The 21803-nt window shown below is 34.8% G+C and overlaps 1 protein-coding gene across 1 annotated transcript in view; it reads left to right on the top strand.

Annotated features, from left to right (window-relative positions):
• LOC111050122 (ITG-like peptide) overlaps positions 1-21803 on the top strand; it is a 358595-nt gene that overhangs the window by 157674 nt on the left and 179118 nt on the right. Inside the window, exon 4 of the mRNA XM_039443312.1 lies at positions 16551-16595. Within this exon, the coding sequence (XP_039299246.1) occupies positions 16551-16595 (45 nt within the window). The remainder of the gene's footprint in view (positions 1-16550; positions 16596-21803) is intronic.

The raw sequence follows: 21803 nt of genomic DNA, 5'->3' as shown, positions 1-21803 counted from the left end.
ACACAATCATTAGTTTTGAATTAGGCATATATCAATCAATCAATCATTCATTTCTTTCCAAAACATACATGAAAATGTACATGAAAAAGTCAGAAACTAAAAACTAACTTAAAGCTAAAGAGAAATTAGTGACTGTATAAAATTCATTTTTTTACAGTAAACTCGTTTATACTGTAGCATGCTGAATCCATCAAATATGCTCTCAGCAATTCCTTAAATTTTGATCTATCAGGTTCATGTCTTATGCAACCTGGGAGACAACCAATAAATTTTATTCCCATGTATGTTGGACTTTGTTTATATTTTTCCTTATTGTGTTTCTTTATTGTAAAATTATTTTTATTTCTTGTGTTGTAATTATGTATATCTACTTGCCATGGGAATCTAGATTCATTAGTTTTTATATATAATATTGTCCTATAAATGTACAGGCTGTACACCGTCATGAACTTTAACTTACTGAAGAATGGCTTGCATGATTGCTCTCTATTAAGATTTAGAATTATTCTTATTGCTTCTTTTTGTAATAGGAGTATTTTATTTAAGTTTGAGATGCTTGTTCCTCCATATATTTCAATTCCATATGAAATGTGGGAGTGGATCATTGCAAAGTACACTGCTTTTAATGTTTCTAAGTTGGGAATTTTTGCTAGTTGTCTCAGCGAGAAAATTCCTGAGCTTAACTTTTTACATATTTTTTTAATGTGATCGGACCAACTAAGTGTGTTTTCAAGATATAGACCTAAAAATTTAATTTCTTTCTTATTATTCATGGAATTAAGTTGTTTTACCTCTAAATTTTTACAAGTAAAATGGAGGAACTTGTTTTTTTATCATTAAGTAGCAGATGTCTGTGATTTAGGTACTTTTTAGTTAATGATATAGAACTGTTACATTTGATTTCTGTTGTGTTCCAGTCCTTATCAGCATTGCACAGACTTATATCGTCAGCGTATAAGCATAATTTACTATTTTCAACTAAATCGCACATATATTTAGGCAACCCCCCTAAGTAGCACAGAAACAAAAATGGACCTAACACCGATCCTTGTGGTACTGAATAGTTATTACATTTTAAGTTTGATCCAATATTTTACTGATTTCTATTGCTTGTATACTTTATATTTACATACTGTTGCCGTCCTTCTAGATATGACTTGATCCAGCTAAGCTCTTTACCTCTAATTCCGTAATTTTGAAGTTTATTTAATGATAATTTATGATTCACACTGTCAAATGCTTTGGTTAGATCCAGGAATGCTCCAACATTATTTAATCCCTCATCTAAGTTTTCCAAAATGTTTTCTATGAACTCTATCAAAGCAGTAATGGTTGACCTGTTTTTACTATAGCCATGTTGTTCTTTGTCCAGTATACCATTAGTTTCAAAATAATCAATTAACTGAACTAGTACACACTTTTCAATTATCTTAGATAGGACAGGTTGGATGGCCAAAGGTCTGTAGTTGAGAGGGTCAGATGGATCTCCTTTTTTTATATGCTGATATTACTTTTGATATTTTTAATTCGTTTGGGTACACTCCAGTTATAATTGAGGCATTGATTACGTGCAAAAGAGGTTTGATGAGTGATGACTTAGCATCCTTTTTTTATTTTTTTATTTGATTGTTTTTATTTGTATGTCATCATAGCCGGCTGACCACTTTGGTATTATCAAATCTATTATTTCACTTAAGTCCTTCTCTTCAATTGTTTTACATCTAAATGATAATTTGAACAAACTGTTTTGTGCAAACTGTTTTTTGTATGTTGAATACTCCAAAGAATCTTAGATCTAGGCTTCGTTCAGATTCAGTAAATAAAATTGAAAGCTCTTTATCTGTGAACTTTGTCCGGTCTGATAAAGCTATGGCTCCGAAAGTTGACTCAGCAGTTGTTGACGCGTGCATCACTAAAGTTTTATCGAACAATGATATAGTTTCGAATCGATAGTTTGGTGACAAAAATATCTGATCGACTCAAGAAAGTTATCGATGAGTCAATATCGACTGCACTCAGGGCTACGCGGGAGGAATTGACAGCTTTGAAAGAGAATGTGACAGCTCTTACTGAACAGGTAAAGACTCTTGATGCTAAGTTAAAGCATCGCACTGATGTTCTTGAACAATATAAGCGGCGCACAAATCTGAGAGTCTTCAGCATTCCAGAGAAGCCTAATGGAGATACCGATCAACTTGTTCTCGAGGTTTTCAAGAGTAATCTTAAACTGGACACTATGATGGAATTGTAAAATGGATTGTTGGTGACGGTGAGCGAAGGGTTATTTGTTCTGCGGTTAGCCTCAGCAACCTCGACTAACTTATGATTACATTTGATTCATTGAATTGGCTTATATAGACTCATCATTTTGCAAATGTTCTCTCAATTATGGTTCTATTTTTTTCCCTCTCTTCTCAGATGGAGAGACGTGAGTATATATGTATTTAATAATATGCTGGACTTGCTTCTTATTTACTTATTGTTATCTTACTTATCATACTTACTCATTATTTTGCAAATTTTCTCTAAATTATTATGGTTTTTTTTTCTCTCTCTTCTCAAATGGAGAGACGTGAGGATATTATGCACTTGATGCTGGTCTTGCTTCAGATTTTCTAATGGACCAACTTCCTGAATTAATTATGATAGATAGCACTGATGATGATTAGACCTGACAACTTGCGGTTGATTTTGTATAGCCTATCTTAGTTTGACATTATTGAGATAATTTTTTCCACATTAGGTAACTATATTCTCTTCTGCACTTTGCTTCATTCAAATTGTTTTTTTTACGATTTGTGCTGATAGACTCATTGTACAATTTATTAATACAATCAGAATTTTTTATTCAATTCACGTATCATAGTTCTATTTCATAACATTCCAGCAAGACTATTTTGAATATCAGTGATCTACCATATTTTATTTAGTAAAGTTATCTCATCAATCTTTCTTCACGTATTTTTTTTCTGGCCATTATCAGTTCTCCGATCTTATGTCATTGCAAAGTTGTTTTTTGTTACTGAATATTTATCAAATGCCCACCAACTACTTATCAATTTATTGTTGTCTGTAAGGATTTTATTATCAGTATTATTTTCTGAAATTCCTTTCAAAGTGGAATAAATATAGATTATAGTATTTCAATTTCTCTTTCAGGTATATATGGATTTATGGCTTACTAAAATGAATTATTTTGATAATATTAATCTATTTATCAATATCTATTATTTAATCGAGGACCCATTTATAGTTAGGCTATGTCTGAGTATTTCATAGTACTGTTGTCGGTCTTTCATATATTTTTATTCATCCATGTATGTACAGTATATATTTTTTAATTGATTATCTGGAAAATTATCATTAGGATATTGGGAATACTGTATAATATGGGCTCATCCTATTCTTCTCTCATAGTTTTCTTGATACCCAATAATTATCATGAATTATTCTCAGTCTACTTAGGAGTCAAATATGACTTACCCCCTGGAGTATTTACTTTTTTTGTACTTCACGGTGATTTTCAATAGTTATGTATGCTTGAGTGTGTGTTGTGTGTGTATGTTTAGCTCGCTATGCCTGTTGTGTTTGCCTTCTGCTCGCTGCTGGCGCGGTCCCGTCGCGCCGTGTCGCAGTGGTCCCTGACAGTGCCTCCCCAGGCCGGCGCGCTCCATCATCTCAGGCGGCTTGTGATCTCTCTCAAGCTCTCTCACATTGCTCTGGCTTGCTGAAGGTAGCTCACGTAAATGCCCAGTCGCTTTTGTGTCACATTGATGAATTCAGATCAAGTTTTGATTCCCAGTTGATTGATGTGATTCTTGTATCTGAAACTTGGCTGAAGCCACACATAAGTGATAAGAGTGTGGAATTGAATGGCTATGCACTGTTCAGGAATGACCGTTTGCATAAGGGAGGTGGTGGAGTAGCGGTTTATGTGGGAACTCATCTACCTGTTTCTGTTCTACATGTGTCTGATAACTCAGTAGTGAATGTATCTGAATTCATGTTTTTGGATGTCTCTGTGAGTGGTGTGCATGTGCTTGTATGTGTTTGTTATAAAGCTCCTGATATTAGATCACTTGCTGAATTTGAGGTATCTATGTTGAATTTGATGACTCACTATAGACATGTCATTGTCATGGGTGACTTCAATACAAATCTACTCGATTTAGCTTCTGTAAATAGTACAAATTTTATTTCAATGTTTAATAGCTGTAATATAACAATATTACCAATGCAGGCGACACACCATACAGCAACTGCAGAAACTTGGTTAGATGTGGTTGCTGTCACTGATGTGAATCTAGTTGCGAAACACGGTCAACTCCTGGCTCCTGGGCTCTCCAAACATGACCTTGTGTTCTGTGCCTACAGACTGCACCCGCCGAAACCAAAGCAGGAGTTCATCACATATAGAAATCATCACTATAGGTGCCTGGATATAAGTGCTTTTATGTTTGATGCTGCCTCTATTCCTTGGCATGAAGTCATTCTCACAGATAATATCGAGGAGATGGTCGACAGGTTGAACAGTTTTCTACTTCTCTTGTATGACAGGCATGCTCCTATGGTTACGAAAAGAGTAAATAAAAAGCCTGCACCCTGGTTCAGCCAGGAAATCCGTAGATTACAGAAGATGAGAGACTCCATAGAGCCAAATGCTCAAAATCTGTGGTGGATTGGGCGGAGTATAAGCGGCTTCGAAACAAAACCCAGCAGGAGATTAGAAATGCCAATGTCAGGTTCTATTACCACTCTCTTTCTGTCAAGCAGCCTACTAGAACGGTATGGTCGAAATTGAAAAACTTGGGTATTGGAAAATCACATGTTCATCATAATATACCTTTCAATTTAGATGATATCAATGATAACTTTACTGATAATACTGTTGACCTGTCCGGTGCTCATGAACACTTGAACAGGCTAAGAGCGGCGCCTCATGTAGCTCCTGCTCAGCAGTTCTCCTTTTCTCCTGTGACTGAAGCTGATGTAATGAGGATAATCATGGGAATGACAAGCAATGCAGTTGGAGTTGATTGCATACCTATCAAATTCATCAAAGATACTCTTCCCTTCACCTTGCCTATTCTTACGATAATTTTCAATAAATCTTTGGAATCGTCTTTTTTCCCCTCAATTTGGAAATCAGCCTTAGTCTCACCTCTGCCCAAATGCTCTCCAATTGAATCATTATCAGATCTGAGGCCTATCAGTATTCTCCCAGCTCTGTCTAAATGTCTCGAGAAACTTGTTCATCAGCAGTTTTCTGTTTTTCTAGAACGTTTCCATCTTCTGTCTACCTTTCAGTCTGGGTTCCGCACACATCACAGTACGACCACTGCTCTGCTCAAAGTTACTGAGGATATCAGGTCAGCTATGGATAGTAGTCAGGGTACTATTCTGACACAATTCGATTTTTCAAAGGCGTTCGACTGTGTTCATCATCCACTCCTCCTTCTGAAATTAAGAAATCTTGGTTTTGGAGAGGGTTGTGTAAAATGGATTGAGTCTTACTTGTCAAATCGCCAACAGTGTGTCAGGGCCAATAATGAGGTCTCTTCATGGAGAAATGTAACCCGAGGAGTCCCCCAAGGCTCTGTTCTTGGGCCTCTTCTGTTCTCTCTCTACATCAATGACATCGCAAAATGCATAAAACACTGCAAATTTCATCTGTATGCTGATGATCTTCAGATCTATAAACATTTTTCTGCAGGTGAGTCTGATGCATGTGTCGAGCAGATGAATTCTGATATTGATGCTATTAGTGGCTGGGCATATAATCATGCATTGAGATTGAATGAAGGTAAGACACAGAGTATCATTGTGACTCATAACCGATTCAGAGCTCAGAATGTTCCAAGGTTGAGGTTGAATGGCATTGAGTTGGAGTATTCTGAGAGTGTTGAAAACCTTGGTCTTGTTATCTCTAAAACACTCTCATGACTCAATCAGGTTGAGATTGTTTGTAAGAGGGTGTTTGCTTGCATCCATAGCTTGAAACGATTTGCCTTGTTTCTTCCACCCAACATCAAAATCATGCTGGTCAAGACTCTTGTGCTGCCTCACTTCAGCTACTGCGACACTGTCATGAACGACATGACTGTTGAGCTCTCTAACCGACTGCAGCATACGCAGAACTATTGTATTCAATTTATTTTCAATGCTAGACGATTTGATCATGTTACACCTTTTTATGTACAGCTATCTCTCCTAAAATTGAATGATCTTCGTACTCTGCACATATTGACTCTGCTTCACCCAATAATCAAAACCAAATATCCATCTTATCTGTCTGAGAGCTTCAGATTCCTGTCTGAGATCGGTGAACGTGCAACAAGGCATGGCAACTTGCTGCTAGCTTTTCCCATTCATAGAACGATGACTTTTGAGATATCATTCACTGTCACTGGTTGTAGGCTGTGGAATAATCTTCCTGCTTCTGTCCGGGCCATTGATGGGCATGTTCGCTTTGGGGTGGAGGTCAAGCGGATTTTGTTGGTGGGTCTGTGGGGTTAGCGTGTGGTTGGCGCTTGGAACTGGTCTGGTGGGCTGTGTGAATGTTGTGTGAATGATCATATTAATAATTCCTATTCTTACTATAATTGTTTCTTGAATTGTATAATTGATTTTTCAGTCTAAATGCAGATTGACTGTTTTGTTCCAACTATGTTTCTATTTTGTAGCTATATTATGTAATGTATTTTTATTTATATATTAAGTTACACTGTATTTTTTTTTATTCAATTGCATTTGTTATGTTGAGGTTCAGTGGTAGAGAGGACTTGAAAGTCCTAACTCCGCCTAATTTTTTCATTTTTCATTTTCATAATTTTGTAAATTTTTCATTTTTCTTATCTGTTACGTCACTTTTGGTTAGATAAGGGATGACATGAGTGTCAACCATCCCTACAAAATCATTGTTTAGTATGTTTGAAATTTTATACAGATCATCTATGTCTATACCATTCTCTTTAAGTACAATATATTTAATAACTTTCTTGTCCTTTTTGTTTGTTGTTTCATTGTTAACTATTTGCCATATTGTTCTGTTTACATTTTTCGATTTTTTTATTCTTGAGTCAATATAATTCTTTTTTTTTGTAGAGGATAATTCTTTTTAGATGCTTTTTATGTGCTTTTATAGTTCTTTTAAAGTTAATATTACTTTGGTCTTTCCTGTATCGCTGATGCATTTCAATTAGCCTTTTATGTTTGTGGACAATCTCATTATCAATCCACTTATTACTACATTGTTTCGCTCTTACTATTCTTCCAAACGGAAAGTGAAGATCAAAATAATATTTGAGCAAATTGTAAAAGTATGACAATTTGTTTTCTACAGGACTCTGATAAAGTTCAGTCCAATCCAATTTATCTAGATCATTTATAAAGCGCTGAATTTGGGATTTCCCAAACTTCCTACCCATTGTTTTAGTCTTTGAACCTTCACACTTATTATTTGTGTTTAAAATAATATTCTTATTCTTGTCATAATTTATTGTATTTTCCAGTTTTATTGACAGCCCAATAGCGAAATGATCTGAGAAAATTGTGTTTATTATTTTACTTTCCCATCTACTAAAATGAATGTCAGTAGCAATATTGTCAATGCAAGAGCCACCAGTTGCACTAGGTCTTGTTATCTCATTTGTTGTTATTTGCATATTAAAGCTATTTAGTAAATTGAGAAGATCATCTCTTTGACTAGATTCTTGATTAAAATTAACATTGAAATCAGCACATAGAATAACATTGAATTTTTTAAAAGTAAACAGATAGCTTAACATGTCATTAAGTATGACTAGAAAATTATTAAAGATTGCACTATCTATGTTAAAGGGTCTATATAATGACATATAGATTATATTCAATTCAGGTACTTTGATTGTACAACCCTCACACACCATTTCCACAGACATATTTCTAAATTTATGGATCACATTTAACTCTAAATTATTTTTAATGAAAATAGCAGCCCCACCATGAATTCTATTGGATCTGCAAAAGTATGATCCTAATTTAAAATTTTCGAAGCCAATATTGACAATTTCGTCATCACTCATCTATTATCCTTATCTAGTACTGATAAATTACTCGTTGGTATCTGTTATCGCCCACCAAAAATAGGTCATTTCACAGATTTCGAAAGTGCCTTGCTTTCTCTTATGCCTTGTTATAACCGTATACTAGTTATGGGGATATGAACACCGACTTGAACATGACAAATCGTAACTTTGACTACTTTCAACTGACTACAATTTTCCAATGCCTAAACATGACTATTTTACCTCTCGATCCAACTCATCATACTAATGAATCAGACACACTCATTGACCTTCTCATTGTTAGTGATCCCAATGAGGTTGTTCAAGCAGGCCAAATCTCAGTCCCAGCTATTTCTAGACATGATTTGATCTACTGTGTACTTTCCCATAAGATAGCCAAGCCAGAACAGAAAATTATCACTTATAGAGACTTCAAAAACTTTGATGAAGCCGCCTTCCTGACTGATGTGGCTCAGACTCCATGGCATCAAATTGAAGCATTACCCTCAGTTGATGACATGGTCAAGACTTTCGAGAATTGGACTTTGACTTTGTATGACAAACATGCACCTTATGTGACAAGGAGGATTAATAGAAAACGACGAGTACCGTGGATGACTGAAGACATACTTAAGATGATGGGACGTAGAGACAAAGCACATAGAAAATTCAAAAGGACATTTGACTTGGACAGTTTGATAGAGTATAGGAGCCTTAGAAATAGGGTTAAACAGGAATTATGGAACTCAAAGATTAGGTACTTGAATTCGTTTATGACAAACAATAGACAAGACTCTAAATCACTTTGGCAGGGAATAAAAGAATTCGGGCTTGGCAAAGAGAAATCGAATCCACAAATTGACTTACCATTGAATAATATAAATGACCATTTCGTTTCACACTCTAACCAACGCGACGAAGTTGTCATTGCTAATCACATTGATGATCTTGAAGAGCAGGTTACAAACTTAGATTTACCAATAACTGATCAATTTCATTTCCATCCAATCTCAGAAGAAGACACTTTCAGAGCAATTCAACGTATTCATAGTAATGCTATGGGTGTAGACAAAATTCCTATTAAATTTATCAAGAAGATGTTATTTGCTGTTTTACCAACCATTACATACATTTTCAACAAGTCACTTGAAGAAGGCATTTTCCCTGAAAACTGGAAGTTTGCTCTGGTTCGCCCTCTAAATAAAGTTCCATCACCCAATAAAGTTGAGGATTTTAGACCAATCAGTATTTTACCTGCATTGTCCAAAGTGCTAGAAAGACTCATTCATGCTCAAGTTGTAAAATTTCTAGACAACAATAGTAAGCTTCATAACTTTCAATCAGGCTTTAGAAAATTCCATTCAACTGAGACAGCTCTGCTTCGTGTCACTGATGATATAAGGTTAGCTATGGACCAAAGAAAATGCACCATCCTCACCCTATTTGATTTTTCTAAAGCATTCGATACTGTTGATCATACAGTCCTTCTGAATAAGTTGGCTATTCTTGGTTTCAGTCACAACTCGTTAGTTTGGTTCAAATCCTATCTATTAGGTAGGAAACAATGTGTATCTGTCGGTGACAAAAAGTCAACTTGGAAAAACGTTATGCATGGAGTACCACAAGGTTCAATTTTAGGCCCTCTCCTCTTCACTTTGTATGCTAATGACCTTTCTTCCATTATCAAATTCTCCAGTTTCCATACTTATGCAGACGACCTTCAAATCTATTTAAGCTGTCCCATAACAAAAATTAATGAAACAGTTGGAATAATGAATCAGGATATCAATTCGATAGTGGAATGGACAAAGAAAAATGGCCTTAAGCTTAATCCCATCAAAACACAACCCATTATAATTGGATATTCTCGTCTTATAAACAATATTGACCTTGAATTGATTCACAAAATTAGTGTAGACGGTAATGACATTCCTTACTGTAGCTCAGTTAAAAATTTAGGCATTATTATGAATAATACTCTTGACTGGTCAGAACAAGTGAACAAAACTTGTAAAAAGGTATTCTCAGCCATGCATGCATTGAAGAAAATGCACGATATCCTCCCTAGAAACATTAAATTATTATTGGTTCAATCTCTCATCTTCCCACATTTAATGTATTGTGATTCTGTTCTTAACGATATGCAAGTCACTCTGAATGATAAACTACAGCATTGCCAAAATTATTGTCTACGTTTCGTCTACTCTCTCCAACGCCATGATCATATCACCCCAGCCCACATTGCTAGTTCAACATTAAAGCTTCCCGATCAGAGGCTTTTTCGAATAGTCAAGCTTGTTAGAGATATCTTGATATACGGTAATCCGAACTATTTTAAAGATGATTTCAAATTTGTCTCTGAAGGTAGGAGGATAGATGCTTCACATACTAGAACCGGAGAAAGTACTTTAAGGATACCCAATCATCGAACTACTATTTTCACAAAATCCTTCTTAGTCAGTGCCTGTCGTGCATGGAATGCACTTCCTGTTTCTATCAGGTCCATCGAGAGCCGAGCGAGCTTCATCCTAACTTTAAAAAAACATCTTTTGGAACAAATGACTGAAACTGTCCGGCCCTAGAACGATCACATGACATCCATCCCCCACCCATCCCACAAATACAAACCTTTAAACCATGTTATAGAACGAATTGTATATATTATATAAACTCATGTTATTTCAATTATCCACTGCATAATGCTGTATATTACTGAAAGTTGATAACCCTGATCTACTTTCAGCCTACTTCATTTTATTAATCAATTATTTGATCTTATCTACCTATATAATTATTTTACTTTATCAATTTTCTGTTTTTTTTTTTTTTTTTTTTTTTTTCCTCTTCAATATTCATATTGATTAAAACTTTTACAATATTTCCATTAATAAATAAATCCTTAGTTTAAATAACGAAATTAACGTTTTGGTAGAGAGTTAGTGGGGAGGATATTTTTAATATTCTTCCCAAAGAATGGACATTGATATGTCCAAAGCTCCGCCAATTTATGTAGATGCATAACAATATGATTATTATCTATAGTTATTATATCACAAATTGCTTTTTCATATAATATACAGTTCAATAATTATTTTCTTAGTCTATATTATGTAAATTCATCTATAACTTTGCTGTATTGTAAGCTATTGTATACAAGTGTATAAGCCAGTATATGTTGTAATCTACATAAATAAAGTACTCAATCAATCAATCAATCAATCCAGTGCTCACTTAGTGCTAACATGTCAGATTTATTTTCAAGAGCGATTACTTCTAGGTAATTGATTTTATTCATTAAACCCTGGCAGTTCCATGAAATTATGTTCACTTCAGTGCTCTGGCAATCCTCAATTTGAGTTCTTATATAACTATTATTCACTGTTGCTTTCGCATTGCATCTTGAAGTCCTGGAAGGTGGCGATAGGTCAGTATTTGAGCCATTCAGTCTAAAAAAATGCTATTGTTTTCACTCTGTTGTCCTTAAGGGATTGGCTGGTTAGGTGACACCATGGCTTCCGTGATTCTCGATGCGGTGTTCAATATGGTATCGGCAATGAATTTTTTCCCCAGATAGTTCAAGTGAAGACCGTGTGATGTATGAAATCTTGGCCCTAAAGAACTTAAATCTGAGAAACACTCATTGGAGAAGTGTTTGGTTATTTTTTCCAAGCGTTCATTGGTTCTTCTAATCTCCTTGTTCACACATGACCATCTCGGTAGATCATATCTATGTGGAACTGAGAAGATCAATACATTGGTGTGGCGCATATTTGTGAGTCTCCGCTTACACGATTGAATCAGACGATTAGATTCGTTACATGCCACATCGTTTGTTCCGGCGATAAACACAGCGAGGTCTCCATTACCCATATCAGAGCACATACTTTCACTCTCCTCTGTGACTCTTTCAAATTTCGCCCCTGGCTTCATCATATTAAACACTTCATAATTACTCTTTGGCCTGATCCTATTTGTGACCTGTCTTCCCTGACTGTCAGAGAAACACCTTACTCTAACTTGTTAAAACTTGTTTCCAGCCTTATTTGCTTCTAACAGTGTTTGAACATTGTTTCTTATGCTTGATGTTCGTTTCCATGGATTCGTTTCCCAATCAACTTCTTCGATTTCTTTGACACTAGTTTTATCACTATTGTCTCGCACATCCATTTCACCTTCCAATTTCTGTAATTTTATATCCTGTTCATGCAATTGTCTAGTGTACTGCTGAATTTCATCTTCCAAAGTCTTTATTTTACTATCCATTTTTCCAATTAACTCCATATTATTGTGTTCATTATTAACTGATTCGTCGCGTCTTCTTAGCAGCATATCCATAATTTTTTTCACCGAATATACTGATGTGTCATAAGTATACAATGTAGAAGCAACTTGTGCACGTTTTGTCCATATTTCGAGATCAGTAAAAGTGGGTAATGTGAGAATGTTTTCATCGAAAAATCCGAATTCAGCTCTGAGTATTCTTGAGATGATTGTTTCCGTCATTAAGACCACATAAACACCACAATCCACCGTGTTACTTTGCTGAGGAGTTAATTTAGGCAATAAAGGTATGTTCATATTAGAATCAACGTTAATATATTTAGCCAATTTCTTTGTCACTATAGATGCATCTTTCAAATTGTGTTTTCCAATCAAATCGAAATAGACGTATTCATTGAGAGCCCTAACATAAACTACAAGACTCCAATGGCAGCCTTCCTCTTTCAATTCAGTGCTCTTAGCATCATTTATAGGTAAACATATGTATTCTTGGTCCTCTAATTTCAATGGTGACACTAACTGAGAAATATTGTCGAGGCATTTTACCGCTTGAACAATTACAGGATTTAATATACATATAGAGAGTCTATTGTTGATAGAATTATTCATTGCGCTGAAATAGATTTGGAGAACCTCATCAGTCACCCATTCGTTGTTTAGCATTGAAGTGACCAAATTTATTGTATTTTTAGTGTTTACCCCTATGTCATGAACTATATTATTATTCTTTGGTGTTTTATTAATTACTTGTTTATCCACATTCTTTCTAACACTGTGACCTTTGTTAATCAATGTTTTTTCACCATTTGTCTCTAGAAGCTTCATTTTAAGATAATTTCTTGTTGAAATTCGCGGACTAGGTGTCTGCTGCTTCGTTATAGGATCGGAGTGTGTCATTTTGTCGTGAAAGTTAATAATAATAATCACAAGTCTCATAATAGTCCTACCCAGGGATGAGCTGCCGACCTAACGGGGCAGAGTTAGGCTATAGCTGGACAGCACTCAATTACCCCGCCCTCTCCAGAGGGTCGAACGTTACAACCTGGGATTGGATACGAGATCAGTTATCGTCATGGATACCGGTAAACAAAACCGGAGTCAAGTCAGCTGACTGAGAAAGAATAGGCCTACCTTAACAAGCGATAACAGCCAGCATGGGTTCACGTTATCTATCAACTGACGTCACCACTCCTTACTCACTTGACAGATTCAGCTGTTGTTCTTTTCACGTTAGAGTTTCATGCGAACACTGGTTTTAAAAATGGAAGATTCAACTCCAAAACCGTGGCAGTTCTGCAATTTACCTCTCAAACGCCGGCAGCACACAAGAAGTTGGACTATGTTGGATATGCCTCTCAGGTAGATTAGACACTCACAATTCACTCGACAGTAACTAAATTATTAATACTTAGTTAAATACTTTAAAAACTTCAAAAAATACGGAGCAACAAAACCAAGACAATTCATAGGCAGCCCAGTCCTGCCAGTTCCTCCTATCACTGAGGGGAACTCTCTACAGAGTGATGTTCTTTTACATTTTTTATCAGCAATGTCATATAAGCATTTCCAGAGATCATTAGAATTGTTAACAATGGCTAATGATTCTGAAGTAACAGAATTTTGAAGTAACAGGCATAGCTATTATTCAACTTAAGCTTATTGTAGTTTCTCTGTATAGATCGCCCTCAGGAAATCCTGCTCTTTTCTTACAGTGTCTTGATGAGGTTTTACATTTGTTCAGTAGACCCAGGTGGAAAAATTATTGCATTGTACTGGGAGGTGACCTTAATGCTGAGTTTAATGTACTACAAGATAAGGCAACAGCCCTAGAGTTGAAGATTCATGAGTTGAAAAATCTATTAAGGCAGTTCAACTTTTATTGCACAAATTAAAGTCCCACTAGGGGATCTGCTTGCCTTGACAATATATTTACCAACATAGGCAAACAATATTTCTACACAGATGTAGAAGCATTCCATTTTTCTGACCATGATTGTGTTTTTCCGAGCCTATTGAATTTGGCCCAAGGGGATGGCGGTGTCAGGACAAAGATGGTTTCTACTAGACCTGTAACTGTTGAGAAGATGCAGAATTTCAGATCTGCACTATCAGATACAGATTGGGTAGCCAAATTATCTAACCAAGTGGGTGGTGAAGCTATTTTTAACCGTTTTATGGAAATATTTTTGTATTATTTTGATTTGTGCATACCACAAAAAATTGTTAGAGTCACAACCAACTCTCCTGAAGCCGAAGTGAAGAGGAAACCTTCCACCTGGTATACACCTCAGTTGTTAGAAATGAAAAACAAATTGTTATTGTATCATCACTTATATGGGGATGTTTCACAGAGACAAGTTCTCACAGAGACAAGTAGTGTTTTTGAACGATATTAGTGTCACAGAGACAAGTTTCACAGGAGCAAGTATTTCTATAAATGGCAGTCTCACAGGAACAAGTTCCCACAGAGACAAGCAGTTTCATAGAGACAAGGTCTCCGTCCAAAGTAGTAGCGCTATAAATGGCAGTCTCACAGAAGCAAGTTCCCACTGGAACAAGGTGTTTCACAGAAGCAAGGTCAGTGTCATAGAGACAAGGTAGCGAATGTAGGAAGAAGTTAGGGGTGTTGCCTACATCTGAACTTGAAGGCACTCCATTATTTGTTCTAGTAAATTGAATGTCTGCTGTTTTTTAATCATGCAGGTATATGATTATGATTGGAGGTTTATCATATAAGATAGGGATGGGTTGGTAACCTATTAGAATTAGATAGAAGATAACTTAAATAATTAAATAAATAAAGAAGAAGAAGAGGAAGAAAAAGAAGAAGAAGAAGAAGAAGAAGAAGAAAAAGAAGAAGAAGAAGAAGAAGAAGAAAAAAGAAGAAGAAGAAAAAGAAGAAGAAGAATAGAAAAGAATAATAATCATCATCGCAAACAACAATATTCAAGTAATCATTATAAATATAAGATCAAGAAGAGAAACGAGAAAGAAAAAATAAGGAGTAGAGGAGACGATGGAGAAAGTGCTAGATTATTTTAGATGAGTTTTAAATAGTATTGAACGGTGAAGTATGAAAAATATTATATAGTATTAGAAGTATAATTAACTATTGGGAGTTGCAATAACGATAAAAGTAGTAAATTGAGAACTGTAATAGTTTAGTGATGAATGTCTAAGATAACGTTAAATGAAACACAGCCCCTATATAAGCATATGAACAGACTACCCACCCCTCTGTTCTATCAATAATTCTTTACACATTAGCTTCTATTGTTCAAGCTGTGGCAACAGTAGAAGATATCATTATATAGAAGAGATTACTATCTTTACCTATAGATTACATCCATATCTATAACGTATGTTAATCATCCAATTTATTTGAAATTCAGCATTTAGAAAATTATTAATTATGGAAATAATTTTGGTAAGAGATGTAATAATTATTAGTAAGAATAGAGATAATGATTCTCTAAGTACCCTCTGGAGTATAGTAGTTGATGCATTGAACGTAGTTTTGGGAATTAATATCAAGATAAATTATTAATCAGTATTAACAAATGTGGATCTCCTTAGTTTGAAATAATTGCCTCATGTATAATCATAAATAGCAGTGGAAAGATTCATTTATAGAACAGAAAGCCAGCTCATGAAAAATGCCAAGGTATATCTACTGTGAAATGTATTGCCCGGTCAATTTGTCATCGGTGGTGTCCAGGTAGAACTACCCTGCTCATAGACTATGTTCACTGAAGCGTAAAACCAAAGTTAACCAAATGCTTCTATTTCTAAAAATTCTAGTGCCAGGTATAAAGTACTGCACTTTGGCGGCAGGAAATATTTAACATGTGTTTTCCATATTGTACCCTTCCTGAAAAAAATAGATTTTTGTTCAGTATTGTTTGCCTCCCCTCTACGAGGATGCTACCTGTGCGTTTGCGTTGCGAGTTCAATAGTTGACAAAACACATTCAGTCGACATGGAATTGGTCAAGGAAATCGTAACGCTCCGCAATACTACATTATATCATATTGACGATGGATTTTTCTATCGGGTGACCTCCAGCGACCAAATGCGTATCTATTTAAAATGTAATGTACGCGAGTGTGCAAGTCGCGCCTCAATGCCACTTCGTATGGCAAATAGAACTTTTGATAGTTTTCTTATCACTATTAATCATAATCATCTTCCCAACCCAACGTGCATATTGCAACGTTGTTCCAGGGAAACAACAGAGCCACGAGACATCTTTGATGAAGAGTGTGCCAAGTAAGTACCCATCATCATCATTATTATTTTCAAGTTCAAGTACGTATATGGAGTATTATATAAAATCTGACCGCATGTAATATACACTTATTATTAACATTTATAATAATCTCCATCAGAAGTAAAGTAATTCTTATTGTCCCAGTGAAATACGTTCCCTTAAAGTTTCTATTCCCTTCATATCTATTCTTCGATGAATATCACAAGGAATCATATTAATAAAAATCTAGTGCTTGATTTGATGTAATTCTTACGATGTGGTGTAAGCTTTTGAGAAATAATTTGTAATTGTTAAAATGAATCGAGTCTAATTAATCACAGTTTATAAAGTTCTAATTTAAATGGGTAGATATAGTTAACATAAAAGCGCAGAGTGACTGGGTGGAAACGTCAAATTTTTTATTGTTCAACATACACACACATGATTTACATACATATAAAAACAAAATGATACACAATTTTTTTAGAACAATAATGCTCAAGGTAAAAACCTGTGAGGGGAGAAAAATCTAAATTTTCACATGAAAACGTCACTCGAGAATAATTATATCACCCGGCCTCACAACAGAGAGTCTTAGAGTCCTTGACTTAGAATAGTTAATCTCACAGTTGTACAGTCAGTGTGAGTGAGATTTTCTGCACATATCATGCGTGAATACGCCGGATGGACCAACTCGTATAATTTGAGAATGGTGATAATGATGAGGAAACATGATTCTGTTAAAAGGAATAGTCTCCATCTTCATTATGTTCTTAGGGATTTACTTGTGATCATGTTTCTATAATTTTATCAATTCGAAGATCAGCCTTCAAAGATTTAGGTCAACTTATACATTTCAACTCACGTTGCTACACGTTTCAACTTAGCAAAAGGACAGAGGGAATTAGTATTATTCTCTAGAGCCCTGGAAATATCTCTGTTATTGTTCTTGGTACCTTATACAAAAGGGACTCCATAAAACAAAAACAAATCAGTCCTTGCCGGACAAAGCTAGAAGAAGAAGGAAAAGAAGAAGAAGAAGAAGAAGAAGATGACAGGAGGAGAAGAAGAACAAGCGAGAAGAAGAAGAAGATAATAGAAAAAGGAGACAGAAGAATAAGGAAGAAGAGGAAGAAGATGAACAATAATAAGAAGAAAAAATATAGATAGGAGAAGATTATAACCGTTGAGTACACTATTTTATCTATAACCACTCTTTTGACGAAATGAAAACTTATAAATTACTGGTGGTACTCCCATACAGTAACAGTCAGGGGTGTATTCAAATACCGTTGGATAACATCTTTCCAATATTGTTCCATCCATCTAGAAGTATATAATCTGTTCTTTCTTACATTGATATCACTTAGGTATAAGTTATTGCAGAATCAAAATTATTTTAAATTGACTGAACAATTAAAAGTCACATTGAAATAGTTATTTTGAAGTTTGGTAGGAATAATACATTTACATGGAACTCAATTTATTCAATAAAGGCAATCTACATAATTCTAATAGGTTCTGATAACACATAATGATAAAATAGGTGTTCAATGAATTAATGAAGCCTAACAAGTTGAAATATATTTCAAATTATTTAAGATTAAATTGATTCTACCTCGGTGCAAGTCAGCTTTACATTTGTACATGTATCATTGTATTGAATTATTAAATATTTGATGATTTTGGTAAAACGACATTTTAATCCTGGACTAGTAGTTCTATGAACAGTAGACCTCGCGTAGTTATAAAACACAGCCTCGTCTCATACTGTCCATAAGAGTAAATCCTGTTTGTATGTTGTGTCGGCAAGATGTCGGTGTGAAAACAGCTAATGGCTGTTGAGGTTAGTGTATATAAAATATGCTAACATCAAAATCTAATCTCCTCCAACTTACTGGCAACAGGTCAGACCGAGTTGAAAGCAGATAAAGGTCGAGAGAAAATACTATCTTTTCTTTCCGTTATTAATTGCATGCGTCATTGCATGCAATGAATAGTCATCACGACAGCTGATTTTTTTCTAAGTTACATTGATATATTAATTGCATGCGTTATTGCATGCAATTAAAAATCCACTCAACAGCTGAATTATTATGGATGATTCTATTCTGATTTTTACTGTAATATTGGCGTTCGAAGGAGACTTTACCTATTGTATTAACCTTAAAATGCAAAATTTTCAAAAAACCTTGAATATACGTCGAGGCACAATTTAAAAAGAAATATACCTGTCAAATTTCATGGTAATCTATTGCTGCGTTTCGCCGTAATTGCGGAACATATAAACATAAAGAGAAATGCAAAGCCGTCGACTTGAATCTTAGAACTCATTTCGCTCGGTCAATAAATCGAAATTTTAAGAAACCACAAATATCCTGGATGAAAAGGGGAATCAATTGTTATGTATAGATTTGAATCTGAATGTCTAGGATCCACTAAACAGTCTACTAAATTCATCATTTTTTCTCCACAGGAGAAACGTTCAAAGCTGGCATCAAATGATGTCACCACATTATTAACATAATGTAAATTATATATTTATATATGTATGTCACGTTGATTGAAGGAGCGTTGTTTGTTGATTGAAGGAAGATTCTATTTCACTATTTAAATAAATCATAATGTAATTTACTTATCCACTTCGAGATTTACATAGTGATAGTAGGAAATGAAATGTATAACAAACACTTCAGTTGCTATGTAGGCCTACTGTATTGTATTCTGTAGTGTCTTATTTTTTACTAAAGTGATGAAGTATCAGAAAATACTATCATTCAGCATTGTTATGTATTATTTTCAATGTCATTTTTTTCTGTTTCTTTTCAATAATTTGAAATTTGTTATTATTTTAAATAAGTAGATAACTTAACTATTGTTTGTTTTTAATCATATTATTTGTATTTATTTCTTCGTATTGTTATAATACTTGATAGAGAGTTGAGTGTAAGAGAGGGTCGACTGCGCCCTAACTTCGCTTTCTAAGAAAAATAAAGGCAGTCATCCTATTCTATTCATGTCACCATAATATATATGTATATGTATTAAAAAACAGACACTTTCTAAGAAAAATAAAGGCAGTCATTCTATTCCATTCATGTCACCATAATATATATGAATATATATTAAAAAACAGATGACATCCAATTTATTAGAGCAAATGGAATGCCTTCATCTTCATGTGTAGGCAACACACCACACCAACCTTGTTCCTGTGAGACTGACCTTGTCTCTGTGACACTACACTTGTTCGAATGGGACTCTACCCCTCTTCTTGTTCCACTGACACTACTTGTTCCAGTGAGACAGAGCTTGTCTCTGAGAGACTCACCTTGTCTCTGTGAGACTCACCTTGTCTCTGTGAGAACTTGTCTCTGTGATACGGACCCACTTATATATAAGAGACAAGACAAACTTATCTAGATTAGCGTATTGTAATGATAGGACTGAGTATAAGAATGCTATGAATAGGGTCCGTATCACAGAGACAAGTTCTCACAGAGACAAGTAGTGTTTTTGAACGATATTAGTGTCACAGGGACAATTTTCATACGAACAAGTATTTTTATAAATGGCAGTCTCACAGGAACAAGTTCCCACAGAAACAAGGTGAGTCTCACAGAGACAAGGTGAGTCTCACAGAGACAAGGTCAGCCTCACAGAGACAAGGTGAGTCTCACTGGAACAAGTAGTGTCACTGGAACAGGAAGAGGGGAAGAGTCCCATTCGAACAAGTGGAGTGTCACAGAGACAAGGTCAGTCTCACAGGAACAAGGTTGGTGTGGTGTGTTGCCTACACATGAAGATGAAGGCATTCCATTTGCTCTGATAAATTGGATGTCATCTGTTTTTTAATATATATACATATATATTATGGTGACATGAATAGAATAGAATGACTGCCTTTATTTTTCTTAGAAAGCGAAGTTAGGGCGCAGTCGACCCTCTCTTACACTCAACTCTCTATCAAGTATTATAACAATACAAAAAAATAATATGATTAAAAACAAACAATAGTTAAGTTATTCACTATTTAAAATAATAAAAAAATTTAAATTATTGAAAAGAAAGAGAAAAAATGACATTGAAAAAAATACATAACAATGCTGAATAATTGTATTTTCTGATACTTCATCACTTTAGTAAAAAATATGACACTACAGAATACAATACAGTAGGCCTACATAGCAACTGAAGTGTTGCTACTAAATAAGTGTTGATATCTAAATTACATTATGATTTATTTAAATAGTAAAATAGAATCTTCCTTCAATCAACAAACAACATGACAAACAAAGCTCCTTCAATCCACGTGACATACATAATATGTATGTCACGTGGACATATTTATATATTATATAAATATATAATTTACGTATGTTAATAATGTGGTGACATCATTTGATGCCAGCTTTACACGTTTCTCCTGTGGAGAAAAAATGATGAATTTAGTAGACTGTTCAGTGGATCCTAGACATTCAGATTCAAATCTACATAACAATTGATCCCCCTTTTCATCCAGCATATTTGTGGTTTCTTAAAATTTTGATTTATTGACCAAGCGAATCAAATTCCAAGATTCAAGTCGATGGCTTTGCATTTCTCTTTATGTTTATATGTTCTGCAATTACGGCGAAACGCAGCAATAGATTACCATAAAATTTGACAGGTATATTTCTTTTTAAATTGTGCCTCGACATATATACAAGGTTTTTTGGAAATTTTGCATTTTAAGGTTAATACAATAGGTAATGTCTCCTTCGAACGCCAATATGACAGTAAAAATCAGAATAGAATCATTAATCATAGATCAGCTGTCAAGTGGATTTTTAATTGCATGCAATAAGGGTTAACATTCTAGTCCTGACCCTATTTCTACTTTCCTTGCCCTACTACCATAGGTAAGGAAAGTATTGCTTTCCAAAAAAAATCTGGTGTGGTACACTCACACAACTTTCCTTGCTCATTGAACTATAAGCCTCATTATCAAACGAGAATAATTTAGGGGAATAACATAATGACGATTGACGGTAACATATTTGCAACTACGATCTGACTACTGTATATGTGTATATACAATTGTTTTCAGAGTACTTTTTCCTTTATGTAAATTGTGAAATTTGATGATTTTTTTTTTAAATTCGTCAAAACAGCTGTTCTACAGATGGAATATCTTGACTATGACTGTGTTCTTTTTATAAACTGCTCTACCTACCGTACCCACGGTA

The sequence above is a fragment of the Nilaparvata lugens genome, chromosome X (genome assembly GCF_014356525.2).
Source record: "Nilaparvata lugens isolate BPH chromosome X, ASM1435652v1, whole genome shotgun sequence".
NCBI classification, from domain to species: domain Eukaryota; kingdom Metazoa; phylum Arthropoda; class Insecta; order Hemiptera; family Delphacidae; genus Nilaparvata; species Nilaparvata lugens.
Note: the sequence above shows the minus strand (reverse complement) of the source record. Positions and strands in the feature narration are given on the sequence as shown.